This window comes from Protopterus annectens, chromosome 3.part1 (assembly GCF_019279795.1).
Source record: "Protopterus annectens isolate FY-2018-M chromosome 3.part1, PAN1.0, whole genome shotgun sequence".
NCBI classification, from domain to species: Eukaryota; Metazoa; Chordata; order Ceratodontiformes; family Protopteridae; genus Protopterus; species Protopterus annectens.
The window spans coordinates 1,292,586,179-1,292,608,409 of NC_056732.1; the positions used below are offsets into that span (position 1 = coordinate 1,292,586,179).

At 38.3% G+C, this 22,231-nt stretch overlaps 1 protein-coding gene across 1 annotated transcript in view; it reads right to left on the reverse strand.

The window, feature by feature from the left end:
* Positions 1 to 1,630: 1,630 nt before the first annotated feature.
* LOC122798421 (lymphocyte antigen 6B-like) overlaps positions 1,631 to 22,231 on the reverse strand; it is a gene marked incomplete in the record, with an annotated part of 880,405 nt that continues 859,804 nt past the window's right edge. The window contains 1 exon segment of the mRNA XM_044067341.1: positions 1,631 to 1,851. Coding sequence (XP_043923276.1) covers positions 1,757 to 1,851 — 95 coding nt within the window.

A 22,231-nucleotide genomic window follows, 5' to 3' on the forward strand; every position in this document is an offset into this window, starting at 1 on the left:
GTTATCCAATTTATGCAGTAGCATGTGTTATCTGATTTATGCAGCACTATGTTATCTGAATTATGTAGCAATGTGTTATCTGATTTATGCAGTAGTACGTTATTGTATATTTACAGAGTTGGATGGGTTAGCTTTAGAACAGCAATGCTAAATAACAAGATTTTCATCAGTTTCTCTTATTCATTTTCCAAACATTATAGTTGCTTAAACTATTAGTGCAGTTTGGTTAAACTGATTTTGCTTCCCAAATAAAAGAAAAGTAAACTCATGCATGTTAATGGTTATTGCTACTCAGTTGACCTGATTCACATGTTTGAAAAAAAATTCAAAGTCATAGTAAAGAGTAATCTAAATAAAATGCAGTTATCAACATAACATGGAAATTATGATTGGATCTATGATAACAACCAACTTATTATATGTTCAAACAGATTGAGATACAGTTATCAAACAATTCACCAAGACTGGTGCAAACCTTTTCCATTATCCCCCACCCTACCAACACTAATACAAAGCCCATTATATAACAACTTTATATATAACTTTGTACCAACTTGACATGCTGCTCACAGAAGTTGTTTTATATCAATGACTTGTTTTCTTTTTAAACACATTTTGTATAAAATGTGCAATTAAGTGTAAAGACAATGAATAACAAATATGCAGGCAAACTTATTGTCATTTTCCAAACTCTTGACAAAATTTTGATAGAGACTTGCTTGATTGTGATTCCAGCAAAAGGCAGATATCTGAAGCATGTCATGACTTGAAGGTAAACAAACAGGTGTCTCACTCTAGAGTTATAGGTACCAACTAAATAAGACTGATACGGAATCATATACAATGTAAAGAAAATAATGGCAGATATGAGGAAAAACTATACATTCAAATCTTTGTCCTTTACATTCTGTTATGTACGGAGTACAATAATCTTAGCTGTCCTTTGTAATGTTTGCAGTTTTCATATTGCCTCTTTCATAATTGTCTGGTACAGTGTAGTTTTTGGTAATTTTTTATTATATGTGTATTTATTTTTTTGCTGTGGTGTGTTCCTTGGTTTTGATTTATATTCTGGCAGTATGGGTACTTACTTTGAGTCACTTTTCATATCTTAATATAATCCAGGAAAAACAGAGAGAGATAGAGAGAGAGAGAGAGAGAGAGAGATAAAAAGATTAAATGTGGGGCATGAATTAGAACACATAATTGTAATTTTTATCAAGACATAAGATTAATTAAAACCTTAGCAGTCACACACAAATGAATAAAAAATAAACTTTAATACAAGATTTAATGTAAATGTGCTTTTAAAACCTAAGAAATATAAGAGGTATAAAACGTGAGGACTGGAATAAAAAAACATGAAAAAATGGACACAAAATCAATATAAAAATTTGAAAAGCCTTCCAGGAAATGATGTAGCAAAAAAAGTGAAGGTAAAGAATGGAAATGAGAGAAAGAATGGGATGATTTATTGACTCGGCTGATGAAGCACAACAACGCTTATAATCAAAGTGCATGTTATTTGTATGGAACCTGCTAAGACATCCTAGCTTGATTTACTTACAAATTTAAAATTGCATTTGATTCAGCAGTAATAAAAATCACTCCAGCAATCAATTTTATTTTGTGAGATATATTTTTATGATGTTTATAACATGATTCAAACATTTTTTCCAAACATTACAAGCAATTCTGAACTATACAATTTGGATTCAGTTTTAATGAGAAAAAATAATGCATACGTTGGGCTGCATCAAAATACAAATTTTATAGCAGTGATAATTGCACATGCTGAAGCTACTAAAACCTTATAGTTAATATTAACACTCAATGCGGAGTTGCACAGATCGGTGTTACAGCAGGTTGTTTTAACTGTTACAGATACTCCATAAATATTATCAGTTCGATCCTTTGGTACACAAGCAGCTGAACAGCCTTTCTGAGCCATGCTTGCATCACCTGCAAAATATAATGGAAAATTAAGAAGTGTCACTACATTCAAGAAACCTGCCACAATAAATAATTAAGAAAACACAAAGAAAAAAAGGAGTGACACATTTAAGTCCCTGTTTGAGCATGACTATAGTTCAGTGTGAGCAAGATAAAAGTAAAGATTCTGATATATTTCTTAAAGATAAATTACGTAAGTTAAATATAATATACTTTTTGCCATGTGACCATCTAGCAATGAATAAAATATGTATGTATTTATTTATTTTAGGCTTTCTAGCCTATTAAATGATAATAGCCTCTCCATTGTGTTTCATACAGTGACTAGTAGAATAATTGTTTTTCAGAAAGAAATGTGTTTTTCTTGATTTTTCTTAAGTCTAAAAAGTAAACTAAGCCATATTATTGCTAGTCTCCTAAAAGTTTCATTTTGACTATAACACAGTGATCATTTTAAAATCTGACATCTAAGAGGTAAGTTTCTTGCAATTACAGAAAATAAATATTTGCACACATAGATCTTTTCTAATAATTGCCATTTACTTTTGTATAATTGTCAGTTATTAACTGATCTAACTGACCATGTGACCATGTACCATACCTTCCTCCACTCTCAAAAATTATTTTCTTGTCTTCTGTGATTTGTTTTTGTTCCCCAATTGCTAAATATTCTTTTCCTATTTGTACTTCTAAGACTGTTATTAACAACAACTGCAGATGTTTACAAATTGCAACATTTGTAAGCCCAAAATGCTACAAAACACAATTCACATGGCTATTTCCTATAGGAAATCAATGACAATGTGATTTTTAAGTGTAAACCAGTGGTTATTTTCTTTTTGGAAAGATTTCACCCTCCTTTAAGTTGATGCAACCATGGAAATATGGACTGTGCGGTATAGGGGTCTCCCCCTATAAAAACAATTTAAAGTTAATGTTTTCATCCTTCTGTGTTTCATGCAGTATTTTTGTGTATGTGTTTCTAATGTTTATGCTTTTGCTGCTCTGCATTTTATGGTGGAATTGTTCGTTAGCCTGCAATCTCCTCAGGCAGTATAATTTCATCAAATGTATAGATGCTGCAAAATGTCATATCAGACAAGTCTTTGGAGTAGCAAAATGGCTTCATTTCATATTAAAACAAGTTTTCCATGAAGGGTTATTTTCTAGTGAGTGCAGCAGACATCATAAAATTTAAAATGTAGCTACAGTGGTCTTACTAGTAACTTCTGGTTACCGTCAATAAAGCTCCCTCATTTGTCCACATAGGTATCCACTACTTATTTTTGACCTTGTTTGTTTTTTCCTTCTTACAGTTTATTCTTTAGGCACTTACATACCTACCTACTAAGTATTATCTCTGTAGAGTACCTCTGGAGGTATTTGGTCTCTTGTTGAAAAAAATGTAGCACAACCTCTGCAAAGCAGAAAGGTATCCTATGTGGAATGTGTGTTGATTTTGGAGTCAGGTTTACCTGATGATTTATGCATCATTATTTTTGAAATACTGATGTCATACTTATTTGAATTTTAAATAAAATGATATTCATTTTGTTTTGTAGCTGAATGGTATCAATCACATCTGATGCCACATTTTGAAAACTCATCAGTTTTTACATTAGCACACCATTCTAACATACAAAAACACACTAATAAACATTCAGTTTTCAAGCCCTTACTAAAATAATACCAAAACCACATATGGCTGTGCACAAATTCCTCACTTTGGTAACTCCATTTTCTATTGTCAGCTCATACCCTCTATCCCATTATAACTTTTGCCCCCTTCTATATAACAAACCTTTCAACCACTCCTCCTCAGTTTCCTTCCTACCTTAATCTACACTTTACTTTTCAGTTTCTTTCTTCCCTTCCCACTTTATCCATCTCCCTCAAATACTCCTCACCACTCTCTTACAACCAGGTTCTATGTCAGTATATGCTGCAGTATTCTTACCCCAATATACTTGACTCATCAGCTACACGATGCCCCTCCTCCTTCTTCCTTTAACTATCTACTGACTAATATTTTATTTCAGTTGTATTTATTTATTACTAATAAGTATACTGTAATTATCTTTACCTGTGTCTTACAAGTCATATCTAATGTCTGCTTGTCACACATATTGCACATGGACTGCTTGCATACCAAATGTTTTATACTTGTAAGTTAATATCATATATAATGTCACCACAGAAGAAATACTTGTTTTATCTTTGTGTAGTATCACTACAGAGTAATTACATGTTTATTGCTATCTGTGTAATATATCTTTGAAAAAATTGATTTGTCATAAATACCTTAAATGTATCAGCTGGAGCTTTTCTCCTGGGGCATCCACTGGCAGCTAGCTTTAAACCCAATTGGACATTCCCAGTAAACAAAGACAGACAAACAAACAAATAAATCACTAAATATTTTACCCAGCAACTCTTTGACGTGCATTACCTATTATAGGACCTTTTTTTGTTGACTTAGAATAAGTGTTCAATAATGCTGACCTCCATTTTAGAGCTGTCGCTAATAGAAAATTACACTTACATTAGTAACTGGAGGTTTATCCTGTCAGATACATAATTTAAAATGTGTTTGTGTGTGTGTGTGTGTGTGTGTGTGTGTGTGTGTGTGTGTGTGTGTGTGTGTGCGAGTGTGTGTGTGTGTGTGTGTGTGTGTGTGTGTGTGTGTGTGTGTGTGTGTGTGTGTGTGTAAGGTAGGTTCAACACTAAGAAAGTAATGTTCACTAAGCATCAAAAACTACAGTGCATGGGCATTCCTCATGGGAGTCATTACATTTACCTTTTTGATAAGTTTGGGGATCCTTCTGTGATTCTTAGTTAAGAAAACAGATTTTTATGATGTGTGTATGTGTGCTACTCTTGGGTGGGAGAATCATACAAAGGGGCAATGTGCTAAATCACAGCACACACACACAGTTGGTGAAGTACTACTACAAATGCTGTTTAGATTTAAAGTTCAGAAGGATGTGGATTCCATCCCTGCATCAGGTATTTGAATCTGTGTTCCAGTATCGACACTGAAATATAGCATAGGGTGAGGGAAGTGCTACACTCTCAAGTTTTCATTTATGTATTTATTTACCTATTGGTTGATTGGGTAAGTCCATAAGACAATATATCCTTTTTGTTGGTGACCTAGGAGCACTATTTAGTTAAGTAACTTGTTTAGGCAAATGAATTTGGAAGGAATCAAACCCTGTACCAAGCCATCAGGAAACAGTTCATTAACAGCTCGTGTACCATGGGAACAGAAAATATTTCATTAGCAGCTCATGGCTTTAGTTGCTGTCAGCAGATGACAAATTAAACTGAATCTCATCTGCATGAGTTGGTGGAAGCTCATCTGGATGTCAAAGACCATAATATACCACTTATTCAGTGGAATTGTGAAAAATGAAACAATTTTCCTATTATCTTTGCCAGATGCTGCCATTCAATCTAAAGATCTTGCTGAGAAGTTCACATAACAGAAGAGAATTTGGACTGGATCAGTGCACTCTGTCCAGTTACTGGATAAATAAATACATGCTAGATTGTGTGTCTTCCTGTATTTTGACCCTATTAACAGCAAAATCTAAGGACATGGAAAGTGCAGACAAAGTGAGTATTTGTTTCTTTACATATTGGAAGTGTAATAAAGGTGGTACTGCCAGCACAGCTATCTGGAATTTTGTAAATAATTATATTTCATTAGTGAATATCAAAATGATTTATATAAGATACTTGTGTTACAACTGTATTAGAACTGTATGCCATGTGTATATCAAACTGGTCTGTACAAACATGTGTGTTAAAAGGTATTTTATAAAGTGCTTGTGCTTCAAATGTAACCACAGTGTACCCTACTGGAAAAGAACAGGAATGTACATGCACTATTGTAACTATTTAAATGTATATATTTTATCAGTGGAAACTGGAATACAAGAGGTTAAATTCATAAAAAAACAACTGAAATTAAATTACTTTATGGCTATGCCATAAAAGATGGTATATTTTCATTTCAATGCAGCAAGGAGAAACAATGTCTGTGCTGAGAGGTTTTCTATATTGCCTTTAAATGTGAAAGAATGCAATTGTTTTATGACTTCCCTTATCTGCCCAAAGATCTGAGGTCTGCATATTTTCACAGGTAGATGCTAAATGCTACCAGCTGCCATCAATAGTTGTTTTGGGCCTGGGAACTAGGAGTCAGAGGACAAGAAATGATGTAATTCTGCAAGCTATCATTGCTATGCAGTAATATTTGAGATATTAATTTGAGAAATGTGAGACAAGCATTCTGTATTCTGTCTTTGACCACACAACTAGAAGATTCATTCACCACATCTGACTTGCTCTGGAAGTAAGTTACTAGGGAATAGTATAATTCTATTAGTTATGGTCAGGAATATAGTAAAGCTTAGTTTAGATGTTTTTCTTTATTCATTTGAGACTGTCCTGCAATGTTGTTTTAAATATTTTTTTGTAATTTTGAACTCTGATATCACTGTAAATATATATTTAATATTGTCTTGTTTTTTTATTATTAATAAATATTATTAAATATATTTAAACATTTCATTGTGGCCGAAGGAGGAGAAGAGGCGGAAGGCATGACCGAAGGCAGGTAAAGGCTAGGACTGTGATAGGGTTGGAACTTTGAATGTTGGCAGTATCACTGGTATAGGGAGAGAGATAGCTGATATGATGGACCGAAGGAAGGTTGGTATATTGTGTGTGCAAGAGACCAGATGGAAGGGGAGCAAGGCTAGGTCTATCGGTGGTGGGTTCAAATTGTTTTTTCATGGTTTGGATGGGAGGAGAAATAGCGTATACATTATCCTGAAGGAACAGTATGCTAAGAGTGTTTTGGAGGTTAAAAGAGTGTCGGATAGAGTGATGTTTATGAAGCTGGAAATTGATGGTGTAATGATGAATGTTGTTAACGCATATGCTCCATAAGTTGGGTGTGCGATGGATGAGAAAGAAAATTTTTGGAGTGAGTTGGATGAAGTGGTGATGACTGTACCCATGGGTGAGAGACTGGTGATTGGAGCAGATTTCAATGGGCATGTTGGTGAAGGGAACAGAGGAGATCAGGAAGTGATGGGTAGGTATGGTGTTAAGCAAAGAAATGCAGAAGGTCAGATGGTAGTGGATTTTGTGAAAATGATGGACATGACTGTGTTGAATACGTATTTTAACAAGAGAGAGGAGTATAGGGTGATATACAAGAGTGGAGGAAGATGCACACAGGTGGATTATATCTTATTTAGAAGGGTCAGTCTGAAGGAGATTGGAGACTGTAAAGCGGTGGCAGGGGAAAGTGTAGTTAGGCAGCATATGATGGTGGTTTGTAGGATAAAATTGGTGATCAAGAAGAGGAGGATGAGTGTGAGGGCAGCAGCAAGGATCAAATGGTGGAAATTGAAAAATGGTAATTGTGAGGGGATGTTCAAGGAAGAGTTAAGACAGGCACTGGGTGGCAGTGAAGAGTTACTGAATAGCTGGGTAACTACAGCAGAGTTAGTAAGAGAGATGGCTAGAAAGGTGCTTGGTGTGACATCTGGAAAGAGGAAGGAGGACAAGGAGACCTGGTGGTAGAATGAAGAAGTACAGGATAGTATATAGAGAAAGAGGTTGGCGAAGAAGAAGTGGGATTGTCAGAGAGATGAAGAAAGTAGACAAGAGTATAAGGAGATGAGGTGCATGGCAAAGAGAGAGGTGGTGAAGGCTAAGGATAAGGTGTATGAAAGGCGTATAAAAGATTGGACACTAAGGAGGGAGAAAAGGACCTGTACCCATTGGCTAGACAGAGTGACCGAGCTAGTAAAGATGTGCAGCAAGTAAGGGTGATAAAGGATAATGAGGGAAATGTACTCAAAAGCGAGGAGAGTGTGTTGAGCAGATGGAAAGAGTACTTTAAGGGTCTGATGAATGAAGAGAATGAGAGGGAGAGAAGGTTGGATGATGTGCGGATAGTGAATCATGAAGTGCAGTGGATTAGCAAGGAGGAAGTAAGGATAGCTATGAAGAGTATAAAGAACGGAAAGGCTGTTGGTCCAGATGACATACCTGTGGAAGCATGGAGGTGTTTAGGTGAAATGGCAGTGGAGTTTTTAACTAGATTGTTTAATGAAATCTTGGAAAGTGAAAGGATGCCTGAGGAATGGAGAAAAAGTGTTTTGGTACTGAATTTTAAGAATAAGGGTGATGTGCAGAGCTATAGTAACTACAGAGGGATTAAATTGATCAGTCACAGCATGAAGTTATGGGAAAGAGTAGTGGAAGCTAGGTTAAGAAGGGAGGTGATGATTAGTGATCAGCAGTATGGTTTCATGCCAGGAAAGAGCACTACAGATGCGATGTTTGCTTTGAGAGTGTTGATGGAGAAGTACAGAGAATGTCAGAAAGAGTTGCATTGTGTCTTTGTGGATTTAGAGAAAGCATATGACAGGGTGCCTAGAGAGAAGTTGTGGTATTGTATAAGGAAGTCGGGAGTGTCAGTGAAGTATGAAAGAGTAGTACAGGATATGTATGAGGGTAGTGTGACAGTAGTGAGGTCTGCAGTGGGAGTGACGGATGTGTTTAAGTTGGAGGTGGGATTACATCAAGGTTCAGCTCTGAGCCCTTTCTTATTTGTAATGGTGATGGACAGGTTGACTGATGAGATCAGACAGGAGTCCCCGTGGACTATGATGTTTGCAGATGACACTGTGATCTGTAGTGAGAGTAGGGAACAGATGGAGGAGACCCTGGAGAGGTGGAGATATGCTCTAGAGAGAAGAGGAATGAAGGTCAGCAGGACTACGACAGAGTATATATGTGTGAATGAGAGGGAGAATTGAGGAATGGTGATGATGCAGGGAGTAGAGGTGGCAAAGGTGGATGAGTTTAAATACTTGGGATCAACAGTTCAGAGTAATGGTGAGTGTGGAAGAGAGGTGAAGAAGAGAGTACAGGCAGGATGGAGTGGGTGGAGAAGAGTGTCAGGAGTGATTTGTGAAAGACGAGTACCAGTAAGAGTGAAAGGGAAGGTCTACAAGAGGGTAGTGAGACCAGCTATGTTATATGGGTTGGATACAGTGGCAGTGACAAAAAGGCAGGAGTCAGAGCTTGATGTGGCAGAGTTGAAGATGTTAAGATTTACCCTGGGTGTGACGAGGATGGACAGGATTAGGAATAAGTATATTAGAGGGTCAGCCCAGGTTGGAAGGTTTGGAGACAAAGCCGGAGAGGCAAGATTACGTTGGTTTGGACATGTGCTGAGGAGGGATGCAGAGTATATTGGAAAAAAGATGCTAAGGATGAAGCTGCCAGGTAGCAGGAAAAGAGGAAGGCCTAAGATAAGGTTTATGGATGTGGTGAGAGAGGACATGCATGTGGTTGGTGTGACAGAGCAAGATGCAGAGGACAGGAAGAAATAGAAATAGTTGATCTGCTGTGGTAACCCCTGACAGGAGAGTCCAAAAGAAGAAGAAGATTGTGGCTGATCCATCTAGAGATATTTAAGTTCTGAGAGTACTTGCATATTTATTTGGTGACACTGTGTAGGCCACTCCTAATAGCCTTGCTCTTCAGCAAACTACCATTTGCATTAATAGTAGCATTACACAGTAAGATTTGACACCCTTTATTAAGGGACTTAAAGTAGCAGATTAGGAGATGGCTGGTGGCAGTAATAACTACCTTATAGTTTGGGCAAAAGGGGGAATAGCTAGTAAACCTGTGCCAGCTTTTCCCAGGTGTGTGTGTGTGTGTGTGTGTGTGTGTGTCTGTGTGTGTGTGTGTGTGTGTGTGTGTGTGTGTGTGCAAATCAAACCTCAAAGAGTGTGTGTGTCAGCTACTTGGGCAGGGACATGAAGCACTGGTTAGACAGACAGGGTGCTGGATGTTTTGGCTTGGCCACTCAGCTGACATCTCAACTCTATAGCTGTGCCACTGTGGAGTCTTATTGGGGATCTGGAGAAAGAGGGAGAAACCAGCCCTGGACTGACTGTGGTCTCTGTGTGCTCTTAAGGGAAATTGCAGACAGTTACATTTGGAAATACTGTGTGTGTACTTGTTATCCTCCTAGTGTACATTTCCCACTGTTGCCAGTGATGAGGACTGAGGCTCCTTGATTACTGGTCCAGTGCTGGGTTATCACAGGAAGTACTGCTTCTAGGCCACAGCGATGCTTTACATAAATGTTGTTGTAGGTCAACGGTCAGGAATAATGAGTAGTACAGTTATTCTTCCAAAAGAAAAAAGTGAAGAAGATGAACTAGAAAAATAAAAAAAAAAAGATGTATTTGAAGGACAGTCTTGTGAAGAATACTGTGCCCACTAGTGACAGGCAAGATGACCAAAGTGATAGAGTATGTTGTTGGTGCTCAGCATTGTGGTTTAAGTAAACTTGCAAAATCTGCTGACAAAAGTAAAATGGAGACTGAGGTTAAGAAGTTAGCGATTCTCTGACCAGTGTATGTGTGTGTTGACAATCCATCCCAGTATGAGCCTTCAAGAAACCACAGAATATATGAAAGCCTTCTCAAAAAAAATGCCCAAATGGCAGATAAAACATCAATGGTTACACCTACCAGTGAAGTCAGGAGGTTCGCACTGAACATGGATCATTTCCCAAAAATATACAACAAAATTGCACGTCTGTCAGCATCACATATTAGAGAACAATTAATAAAGAATGACTCGTCATCTCTAGAACCAGCTGTATTATTCTGATAAACAAGATGCAGGATACTATGAGCTATTTTGGTTCTTTGCTGACTACAGTAGTCCAGAATGCCATAAAACATGAACTAGTTGAATTCATGACTGTTGCTAAGAAGGGGCTCATGACCACTTAAAATTAACAACAGTTCACGTCTATACCTCTCAAATCTAACTCCTTATTGGGAACCTCATTTCTGCAACAGGCTATCCTTACCTGTCAATCAGAGTACTTCCCTAGCAACTTTTAAAACCAGTTTGAATGACTGGATGGGTGATTTCAAAATTTCCCTGGGGATATGTGGAGATGGTCTACTTTTGGGGGTGGGCATTGTTAAAACCCACAGTACTAGGTGATGTGACTGAAGTTCTCAGAATCTCCTTTGCTGTAAGCTTAGGAAAAAACTATGAACCGTAAGTCTTAAAATTACATATTCATGCAGTCCTACACTGAAAGGGTTTGATAGATGTTTATTTTAAAGATGTTTTTAACAAATATAGGTTCATAGGTTCATACTAGGCTATCTGCCCTAGGGCATTTATAAACCTAGCCAGAGTGTGTGTGGCTTTCACCACCCCAGAATACTATACCCATTAGTTTGCTGTGCCTCTGTCCAGCAGTGACACAGAGATGATTCCCGGGGTAAACCTACGATCTCCCATCCACTCGTCAAGATTTCTCTTGAACAGAGTCAGTGAGGGGCTCTGCCTCACATGGACTGGGATTCTGTTCCATAGTGTAGGGAGTCTCTGGGTGATGAATCTGTCCCTCCAGCACGTCCTATTTATATCCCTGTTGAGGTTTAAGTCTCTTGCTCTCGTGGCTCTGGTGGATTTGGATTTTTTGAGGTGGAGCATGTCCATTAATTCCGGGTTGGACATGGCCTTGTAAGTCAGGCACAGATCACCTCTGAGCAGACGGTATGCGACTGAATAGAGCTGGAGTTTCTTCAGTCGGGCAGCGATGACATATGTTTGAGCCCCTTTATCCTTTTGGTGAGGAACTTTTGGGGTCTTTCCAACTGCTGCAGGTGTCGGGTAAGGTACATTCCGAATGGGGCGTTGTACTCAATCATTGGTCTGATAAGTGAAGAGTACAGGGTACAATGACCTCTCCTGATCTGGATGTGAATCCCTTCATGATCAGGTGGGCAATGTAGAAGGTCTTCCTAACCACTTTGGCAATGTGAGTGTCAAAAGAGAGGTTACTGTCAACTTGGGTCCCCAGGTCCCTGATAACTTCTTCCGTGTTTAATGGATTACCAACTATGTGGTAATTAGGGGTTACCTTGTTTTTCCCAAAGGGTATGACTATACATTTTTTGGCATTTATCTTAAGGCCATGGCTCTGGCACCAGTTATCCATTTCTATGAGACCTCTCTGGAGGATGTCTGTGTCTGATGGAGTGTCAATTATGGTGCCCAGTTTGCAGTCATCTGCAAATTTTGTCAGCCACAATCCCCCTATGTTTGCCTGCACTTCAGAAAAATAAATGCCGAACAAGAGGGGGCCCAGAACTGAGCCCTGTGGGACACCGCTCGTGACCGGCTTAGAGTCTGACATGGCACCAGCAACTCTAACCCTGTGTGTTCTGTCCTTGAGCCAGTTTGCAACCCATCTTGTGACATATGGGTTTACATCTAAGCTGGTGAGCTTTTCTATGATGCCTGAGTGGGGTATTGTGTCGAACGCTTTTGCTAGGTCAAGGTAGGCTGTGTGAACTGCCTTACCCTCATCAATGGCCTTAGTGACTGTTTCAAAAAGTCGACCAAGTTCAAGAGGCAGGATCTGCCCTTGACAAAGCCAAATTGGGTAGGATCCAGTGTCTGTAGGTCCCCAATGTCTTTATTTATGAGTTCCATTATGATCCTCTCCATAGCTTTGCAGATAAGGCTCGTCAAGCTTATGGGGCAGTAATTTCCAGGGTCCGTAGAAGCACCGCCTTTGTGGAGTGGGACCACAGTTGCCGTACGCCATTCTTTGGGCGTATCCTGTAGTAAGGCTAAGATTAAACAGCAGCCTTATGTGTGGGTTTAGTTCCTCATTGAGTTCGTAGCACACAGCCGGGGACACCGTCCGGTCCCATTGATGCTGTGTTTTTGCTTTAGAGAGAGCAGCTCTCACCTGGGCATCTGAGATGTTTGGGAGGCTAGACTCTGGTGGGATAGATATTTCTCCTTTTGGGGGGGAGGGAGAGGAGAAATTTGCACTGAACCTGTCTGCCAGTATGTTGGCAATGTCTGTGGGTTCAGTGATTTTTGTATCATTTTGTACTAATTCTGAGCATATCTGGGAGTTTCCACCCAGGTTTCTAACATAGCTAAAGAAAGCCTTATGATTGTCTTTTGTGTCTTTAGCGATTTTTCTCTCAAAGTTGGCCTTGGATGATTTTATGAGTGATCGTAGTTTTTTGCTAGTATTGATCAGAGATGCCTTCCCTTTTAGGGATTTTGCTCTGTCATGTAGTAGCTTTCTCCTCTTGTTGTAGAGTTTGTTTATGGCTGGGGTCCACCAGACCGGGCGCCTGCCTTTGGTGGAAAGGGTCTTGATTTTATTAGGGATTGCTTGATCCATACATTCCAGGAGGTGCTCGTAGAAGGCATTTGTAAGGGTTTCAGCAGCGTGGGTTGTGGTTTCCACTAGCTCGGGGGCCTTGAAGGATACCACTCCAGTCTTAAGAAGTGTGAAGTTTGCTTTTGAGAAGTTCTTCACTGTGGTCTTTTGCTGGGGTTGGGGGCGGGATGTGGATCTCCAGTGAGATTAATTTATGGTCTGATCTCACCAATGAGGGATATACTTCCAGTGTGGAGCATTTTGTCCCCATGTTTGTGATGATCAGGTCTAGTATATTTTCTCCTCTTGTGGGAATGGTGACTAGTTGTTCCATAGCATTTGAGTTTATGAACTCCAGGAACCTTTGGGCTAGGGTGTTGGGGCTTGAGTAATGTTCCCAGTCTATGTTTGGGTAGTTGAAGTCACCCAATATGATGGTGTTTGGAGAGACATTCATACTCTCCAGTGTCTTCAGGAAGGCTGTGTGGGTTTCCTGAGTTTGAGAGGGTGGTCTGTAGCATGCTACAAACTGTAGGGAAGTTTTACCTATGGTTAATTGCACCTGGATGGTCTCCGATGCTTCGTGCATTGCCACTAACCTGGAGGTGTGGGTATCCTTTATGAATATGGATACTCCCCCCTCCTTTTGTGGTTCGGTCCAGATTTTGGGGCGGAGCATGATATGAGGTATAACCTGATAGTGCTGGGGTGCTCTCAGGAGCCTTGAACCAGGTTTCAGTCACAGCACAGACATCGATGTTCTCCATACTGAGAAGGGCTTCGAGGGCGGGCATCTTGAGGTTTAGACTTCTGGCATTGAGCAGTATTACCCTTAGTTTTTTTCCATTTTTGTTTCCTAGGGTGGTAGGTTTATCATTTGAGCCTTGCCTAAAAAAGGCACTATGGGGCTGGCAAGAGGCTTTGCCAATATCCGGAAGCCCAGGGTGACAGGTGCAAGCTGTCCCTTGCAGCGTGGCTTGTCAAGCATGTCATCCCAGGCAGACAGACATTGGATCCCCTTAGAATGACACCAGTAATTAAGCCAATTATTAAAGCTGATCATTTTGTCTCTGTATTGTGGCATCATTCTTGGTGAGGGTAGGATATTGCTCAGGGTCAGGGTCATACCGGCCTGGGCTACATAATCTGAGAGCTCCTCTATGTCTCTTTTCATGTAGTCCAGGGAGGTGCGTCTCAGGTCGTTCACACCGGCATGGACAATGACTGAGTCATACTTGTACTTGCTGTGGAGTGACCTGAGTGCTTGTGTTATGTGGCGGATTCTAGCGCCGACAGGCAGCTTACTGTGATCTTTTCCTTGTTCAGTCTGGTGAGTGGGACGTCAGTGTGTCTGACTATGGAGTCACCTATAACAAGTGTGTCTGGCATTGTGTTTGGCCTTAAGGGCTGTGACTGTTTAGCACACTGACTTTGAGAGCTATGTGTTGCATGTCTTATGTCTTGAGGTGGCAGTTGCTTAGGTGTCTGCTTTGGAGGCCTCTGTAGTTTTGGTAGATTTTTGATCAGTGCCTCCGAGTATGTCTTTGTGTGTTTATGTGTTTGTTTTGCAGTTGTGATAGTTCTATGTGAGACTGGGTTTGTGGTGTGCGTGGTTTCCGTCTCCTCCTGTCTGGTCTTGCCAGTCCTGAGTTGAGAGAGCTCAGCCTCCAGTTTGGCTATATAGTTGCATCTTTCACATGTATTTGTGTTTTGTGGGAGAAGGAGTGGGTTGTCTGTGTACATGAGGCAATTGTAACATTGCCTCAAGATGCCAAGATTCACCAGCTGAACAGGAGAGGACGCTAGCAACTGACCCTTCGACATGCTAGAAAAAGTGAAAAAGTTTGCTGTGTAACTGAGTCAGAAGGGACCTATAGGGAAATGGGTACTCAAGGGGATTCTAGGCTAATGTAGTACTTTGTTTAGTATATAAGTACTTTACCTATATAAAAATGCTTTAGGAGCAAGTGCTGAGCTTTTGAGATAGAGAATAGACTGTTTAGATTATTATTATTATTGATTATTATTATAGAATAGAAATATTATTGTTAAATAATACTTACTTGCACTAATTCAGCAAAAGAACTGTTTTTAAATACAAAAAAAAGACAAAAAAACAAAACTATTGATAACCAAGCTGTGAACTTCCTTATTGAAGTCATCACTAAAGGTTCCACATTTTTGCTCATTTCTTCCATGTTAAGAGAGGTAGCATTCCACATTTTGGAAGGTTAAGAGCTATGTCTTCATGCTGATTTATGAGCAATGGAAGAAATGTGGGGCTGTGATTGAAAACACTGAGCAAAGAGTGTTAATGGGGAGTACTTCTGGTAGAAGCATTACATTAGCTGGTAAGAACAGAGATGATTAAAGCAACTAATTTACAGCACTATACAGTGGCCATTGGGAAATCTTCAGTCACAGGCAGAACTATTAGTACAATCTGATCCTATCATAAACTAATTATAAAAGCAGGAAAGAACAGCAAAGTATCTCACTCCACCCATTTGAAAAATCTCCTTCCAGTGCCATCAAATAATATGGAGCATGCATGTAATTGCTGATTAGATCAAGTTCACCACATTTTATTATGATATCATTAACATAACCCATTTCATTAACAAAGAAAAAACTCAATAGGTTCAGTTAATGCATTAAAATGATTCACAACAATAATCAAAATGTATCATTCAGTTTAAAGAGATGGACTGAACAAATAAAAGTGGAGCAGGAATTTCTAGTCAAGTTTTTATGTTTCTTATAAAAAGATTTGAGTCCAGTGAAATGTGAACAATGAGGATATGATGTTGTTTGATCTGTAGTGGAGCTTACAGCAGAAATGAATATGAATTTAAAGATCAGCCCGAGGCTAATTATATGTGCTGTGTCATACATTGTGCAGCCTTGTTCTCAGTGATGATATGAGTCAAGTAAAAGGCACTGTTATATTTTTAGTAACACTCTAATTTATTTCTTGCTTTTTTGGCCACAGAATACTCAACAATGGAATTTATAGTCATTATTATAATAATCATAGGCTGTTAAAAAAATTCTACCCTCTGGGCAGGTTGCATCATGTCACTAGTTAGATTAAAACTACTAACTGCAATTTCAATTATCTTTTATAAAATTCTTTTGTTGGATTGTCACTTAGAGTTAAAAAATGAAGGGTTGATTGAAAATTGCCTTGAAACGTTTGAATTAAAAATACTGATCGACTGATACAACTAAGAATTTGCAGTTAGTGGTAACTAGCCTTTTGAGACAGAATAGGTACTTCAAAAGAGCTAAAGATGAAATTTAATTATTCAGGCAGTGAGGTATTGTTAATAATTCTGCATACACTAAAATGTGACACATTAATGGCATGTTAATATGTCAGTTAAATTACAAGAAGAAAAATTGTATAGTACTTTGCTTAATGCAGTATTCTATCTTCTCATCTGAACAATAGGTTTCAAGGCACGGTGTATGTAATACAAATTATCAGTATAAGAGCCAAATAACGTGTTTAGTAGTAGTGTTCAGATCCTAAAAAGGAAATGTATGACATTGAAAAAGAAAATTCTGATAACCTGATTGATTAATTTTCCATTCAACTGTCTTCTTTCAGGGCTGCGTTCCAGCAAGAGATCGAGTGTCAAAAATGCAAGAGCTTTCTTGTTTCCTTTTTGTCAGTTACTGGGCTATCTCAACTGGCTTCACAGATAACATTGCTGCTTTTAGCTATGCCAGTTTCTGTTGTCAGTAAAGATTTTTTAATTTTAAATTATACAAACTGTTTTTGAACTATAATGGCCAAGACTAATTAAGAAGTCTAGGTCTTTACAAGACAATTAAGCCATGAAATCAAAGAAAATGACCATTGAACAAATAATGCAGGATTTTGTTTAATAAAAACATGGTGAAAGATGTGAACTGATAACTCTTCCTGCTTCCAGTAGGAATGTAACATGCTACTCAGAAACATATATTTAAAATACAAGAGTGACAAAAATGATGATAAATATAAACACATTATCAGACAGTATAAAATGTGTAGACTTTAATGAATTGTATTGCAAACTTCTACTATACAAGGTCATTTATTTTTGCTTCAGAAAAAGGAACATGTAGCATGTGTGTCTTCTTTAAATTATTGCTGCCACTAGTAATGCTGGTCAATTTGTATAATTTTCTGTGTACTAGAAAGCTTCAAAAAATCACATGTGATGACTGATGAACTGGGATGCAGAAAATTATGTGATGGTGTAAATCAAACATGAAAATAGAGACATTCCTCCAAAATAGGGACATCCTGCACAGACATAAATCAGGCCTGAAATAGCAATATTTTGCCAAAACAGGGGCAGTGGCCTAATGGGTAAGGCACCAGCCTCTGGAGCTGAGAATTGTGGATTTAAGTCCCACCTGGGTCAATAATAATTTAGAGCAGTGTTAGTGGTGCAACAGGTATTGCACTTACCTTCCTTGCAAAAGGATGTGGGTTCTATTCCCACACCAGGTAGATAGATTGCTGACACTTCAATGTAGCATAAGGGGAGTGTTCTTCAGACAAAATGTTAAGCCAAGGTCCCATCATGCTCTGTGGTAGCTCAGGTGGATATAAAATATCTAAAAACACCTATCAAAGAGTAATGGAAGTTCACTGATGCATTGGCCAAATTTTTCTTAGCAGTATACATACCACCTACTGTCTCTCCTGAAAAGAGTCCACTAACCTAATGGGACTAACTTGGTCAACCAAGAAAAAATAAAGTTCAGAGGACTGGCTGCCTGATTATAATTTTTGCTTTGAGAAGCTAGACTAAACTGTACATTTTCCATACTCTTAACTATTACTGAATCCTAACAGTTAATTATTTAATGGCATGCCTTGCTGTGCTATTTGTAATAGCATGTGTCTAGTCTGAAATAACAAATGGGATAAGAAGAAACTGTGTTCCCAAAGTTTAGTGGCTGACTGGACAAAGCATGAAAACAGAAGCATAAGGATTTCCCAGTGAGACTGCAGTGATCACTGACTTGCTTCTATTTTAGTAAACATGGCTAATATATGAAAATTAATGACAGAATTTGTCAAGCACATCTACAATTAAATGAACCTTTAGCACCTCAGCATTATAGCATCCAAGGAAGTAATTTAAGTCAGTCAAAGGAAATTTAAATCCAAAACCATACCTTACATTAATGTAACCAATCAAAATAGATACATAATCATGGCATCCCAATTCAGTTCTTTATTTAAATCAGAAAAAAACTTTTTAACTTCACTAACTATACATTATGATTTTTATAATGGTACACCACTCCATATGTAATATTATCATAATGCTATTCTGCCAATTCATAAGATGTTCCATCAAGGGGCTTTCCAATTTTTTTTTATTCCTGATATATCTACAATGCTCCTTCAATCTTATTAAAAAGGACCTTTTGATCTATTTAAAACAACCAATACTACATGGGCATTGCTCTATATACATAATTTTACTATTGCAAAAATCCACCTCACATGGTTTCACCTTCCTCCTGTAGACTTTGATGTAACTATCTGCTATTATAAATCTGCACACATTACACTGATTGCATGAATGTCCAAACCCAACTATCGGTGATACCAAGCCCTGCTTTTTTATTCACTCTGTTTAAAATAAGTACGTACCAGCATGTCCTGCATACTAACTCCCTTAGAATAAGAATCTACAACTCTGTCCCACATTCTACAATAATTCCTTTAAATGCACTGATATTCATTCCACAGAGAAGAAATATCAGATACATTGCTATCTGTTCCATGAGAAATTCAATCTTTTATATTCTAAATTTCTGCATGCAAACTTATATAGAGAGAGGACTGTTGATAATCTCAGAGCTATTACAACACCTTGCCTGGCTTCCAATATGGTTCGAATTAACCATGATTTACTCTTCACATTCAGTTCTAGAAGGTAGGTAAAAATGAAGAGAGCAGATTCTTTCTGCTGGAGAATAAAACATCCTACTGTCTTAATACACAAATATAATACTCAACAACAAAATGATTGAATTTCTGTGTAGTTAGGTAAGAGATATGACAAATTAGCATCCTGCCCCCCCCCCCCCCACACACACACGCAAACTAACACTGACTTACAGGTAAATTTTATATTTAGCAGACACCACCAAAATAATATTTTGTTAAGAGCTATTCTAGTCTTAACATTTAGAGTACAGACCTGAGAGGTCCTCAACAATTACTTATAGTGATTCTTGGAAATACTGGCACTCAATACTCTGCTACATAAATGAAATTAACTAACAGGAGGTCTCTGCAAGCATTTCAGAACATTTTGTGAAAAATGTATTACAGTCAATTAGTTTCTCAAGTTCTGATTTATGCCACGGCTCACATATCCTCACAGATTGTCTTGAGTCACTTTAATAGTAAACTGTACCATTTGATTTATACCCCACATTACCTGTGTTATCTCTTGACCTGAAATTCTTAAAGTGGCTGCTTCCTTCCATCTAGGTACTAATGCAGGTCTCATGCTATAATGTACTAGCATAGATATAATCATAGATTATTTTATATTTCCTACTTTCTTGTTAGTTCTTCTTTTTAGAGCACCACACATATCCTGTTCTCTTTAGGAAAACTTAACTAAGTGGTTCTGTTTATTTTTTGCTTATACTGGTTCTTTTCTTATTTTTCAACAAGGAAGTTGTATTCCATGGTTTCTCCTCATCCTGTCAAGGCTGCAGCAATACAAAAACATGAAGCAGTAGGCAAATATCTCCTAACGACTTTAACAATCAGTCCCGAGGATTTATTAAACTCTGTGCAGAAATAGTGCTATTCATGTACAAAGCAGATCGTGGCTGTGTAGAACAGCAGCACGCCTTCCATATTAAAGAAGGCATGCTACTGTACTCTCTACATGGATATGATCCATGTACAAGTGCAGGGAGCGTGTCCGAGCATTGCTTGCACAGTACACATGCCCCCTACACTCTAGAATTGCTGTACGGCAATTCTAAAGCAAGTAACAATGTCCACAGACACTGTTATCACAAGATAGTATTTGTGGATAAAATACAAAAGTACAGCCCCCCACAACATAGCTCACAACTGGCCAGATGTTTGCAGAATGTCCATAGTTTTCCCTTATATTTTTGGTCTTTCCCTCATAAAATCTCCTCCCATCTCGCAAATCATTGTGATGATCTAAGGATTGAAGTCACTAAATAGTGACATACATTTGAGTTGCATAACTTATATCCCTCAAAAATGTCTGCTAACACAAATTGAATTATCCTAGCAGCTTTCTAAGTTTCTAAGAGTAATTTTACACATTCTGTTTTTTTTTTCATCCCCAATAAAGTTTAAATGTAGCTGAGTGGGTGTGCACATTGCACAGCTATGCATAGCATAGCTTAAACATTTGAAGGAGCTAAATAGAACTAGAGAGCCAACATAGTCCAAGTGAAATAGTGTAGTGGTTAGAGCTTTAGTTTAGCATGCCATCATTCATGTGTGAAAACAGCACTAAAAGTATATTTTCCTAGAAATAGGTAGTGAATAATTTATATTTGTTAACCAGGGTAGTGTAGCAGGTCCAAATATGAGGTGTCAGTGTAGTACAGATGTGAAACCCCCATGTAAACGCAAATGTCCCATACAGCATAGTGACAAATGAATGTAACGAAAGCACATACAAAGATAATAATAATAGTAATAAATAATAATCATGATAATAATGATAATCCATAAAATGAAAGCTGAACAACACTAAATTGTGCTCAGCTATGCTTAACTTGAGTAAGCATTGCATGAATTTGCATGCTTAGCAATAATTAGTGTAGCTAAGTTGATTTGCAGACTGATATTAGCATCTATCCCTTTAAACAATACTTATATGTGCTAAGCAGGTTTGCCCATCACTTAGCTTAGCTGAACATATTCAAAACTGTCCAATTGCAGCAAAGGGTGGGAAATCAGCCCTATTTAAACCCTGTAGGTGGGAATAAAGCTCATAACCAGTTGTAGCTCCCCACTGCAGGCATTATGGCTGGTGTTGGTGAAGGTGTGTGCTTTTCGGTGCAGAGCTGGAGCATTCAGGAGTCCAGGGTCATATTTGGACTCCTAATAGAAAGCTATGAAGGGAGACTGCTGCAAGACTACTACTAGGGCTCCCAATACAAAGCGGAGGCCTGGGACCGGCTCTCATGCGATCTCACCAGTGCTACTGGCATCCCTTGGACTGGTGAGCAGGTCCAGCACCATTTTGCTGATTTGAAGCATAGGAAGGGGGAGCTCTTGGACCAGTGGATCTAAGACACCTGGGCGGGGAATGTCCGAGACGTGTTTAAGTATCAGTATCAATAAGTGTTTTTCAAAGTCCAGCCTATGTAAGTGATGGATAGGTATGCATAAATGTTTCTCTATTTCCTGTACAGCTGCATATGGGAGGGCCACAAACTTCGATTCACATGCTAGCAGGCTGCTAAGGCTGAATTGTGAGGCTGCTGAGTACAAATCTAGCTTGTAGTATTCTGGGCAAATAAATAGAAAAGAGTAGAATGTCACCTGTCAGTATTTAAAAATGGGTATGATTTGTACTGAATAAACAAAGACATTAGCAGAGTAATAGTGACAAACAGGGTATATATCAATAAAAGTCAAAACCCTGGACTGGTTGTGTTTACTTTGGGATGTGATGTTAAGAACAGAAATGTGTACAGTTTCTGCACAGCAACTATAGCTCTAAAAGCATTAAATAATCAAGGCTCATCAGACAACGATTGTGGAGTTGTCAAAAAGAAGATTAACTATATGAAATTCTCCATGCACCATGATCTGATACCCGAATATGAATGTTGTGTTAACCAGTGTTTCCATACTGTGCTATGTGAAAGCATGAATACACAGTATAAGAACTATATGCTATGCATGAATGTCAGAATTACAATGTCAAATTATACAACCAAGAGTGTATTAGGCAGAAAACAGTCAAACAAGAGACAACAGTC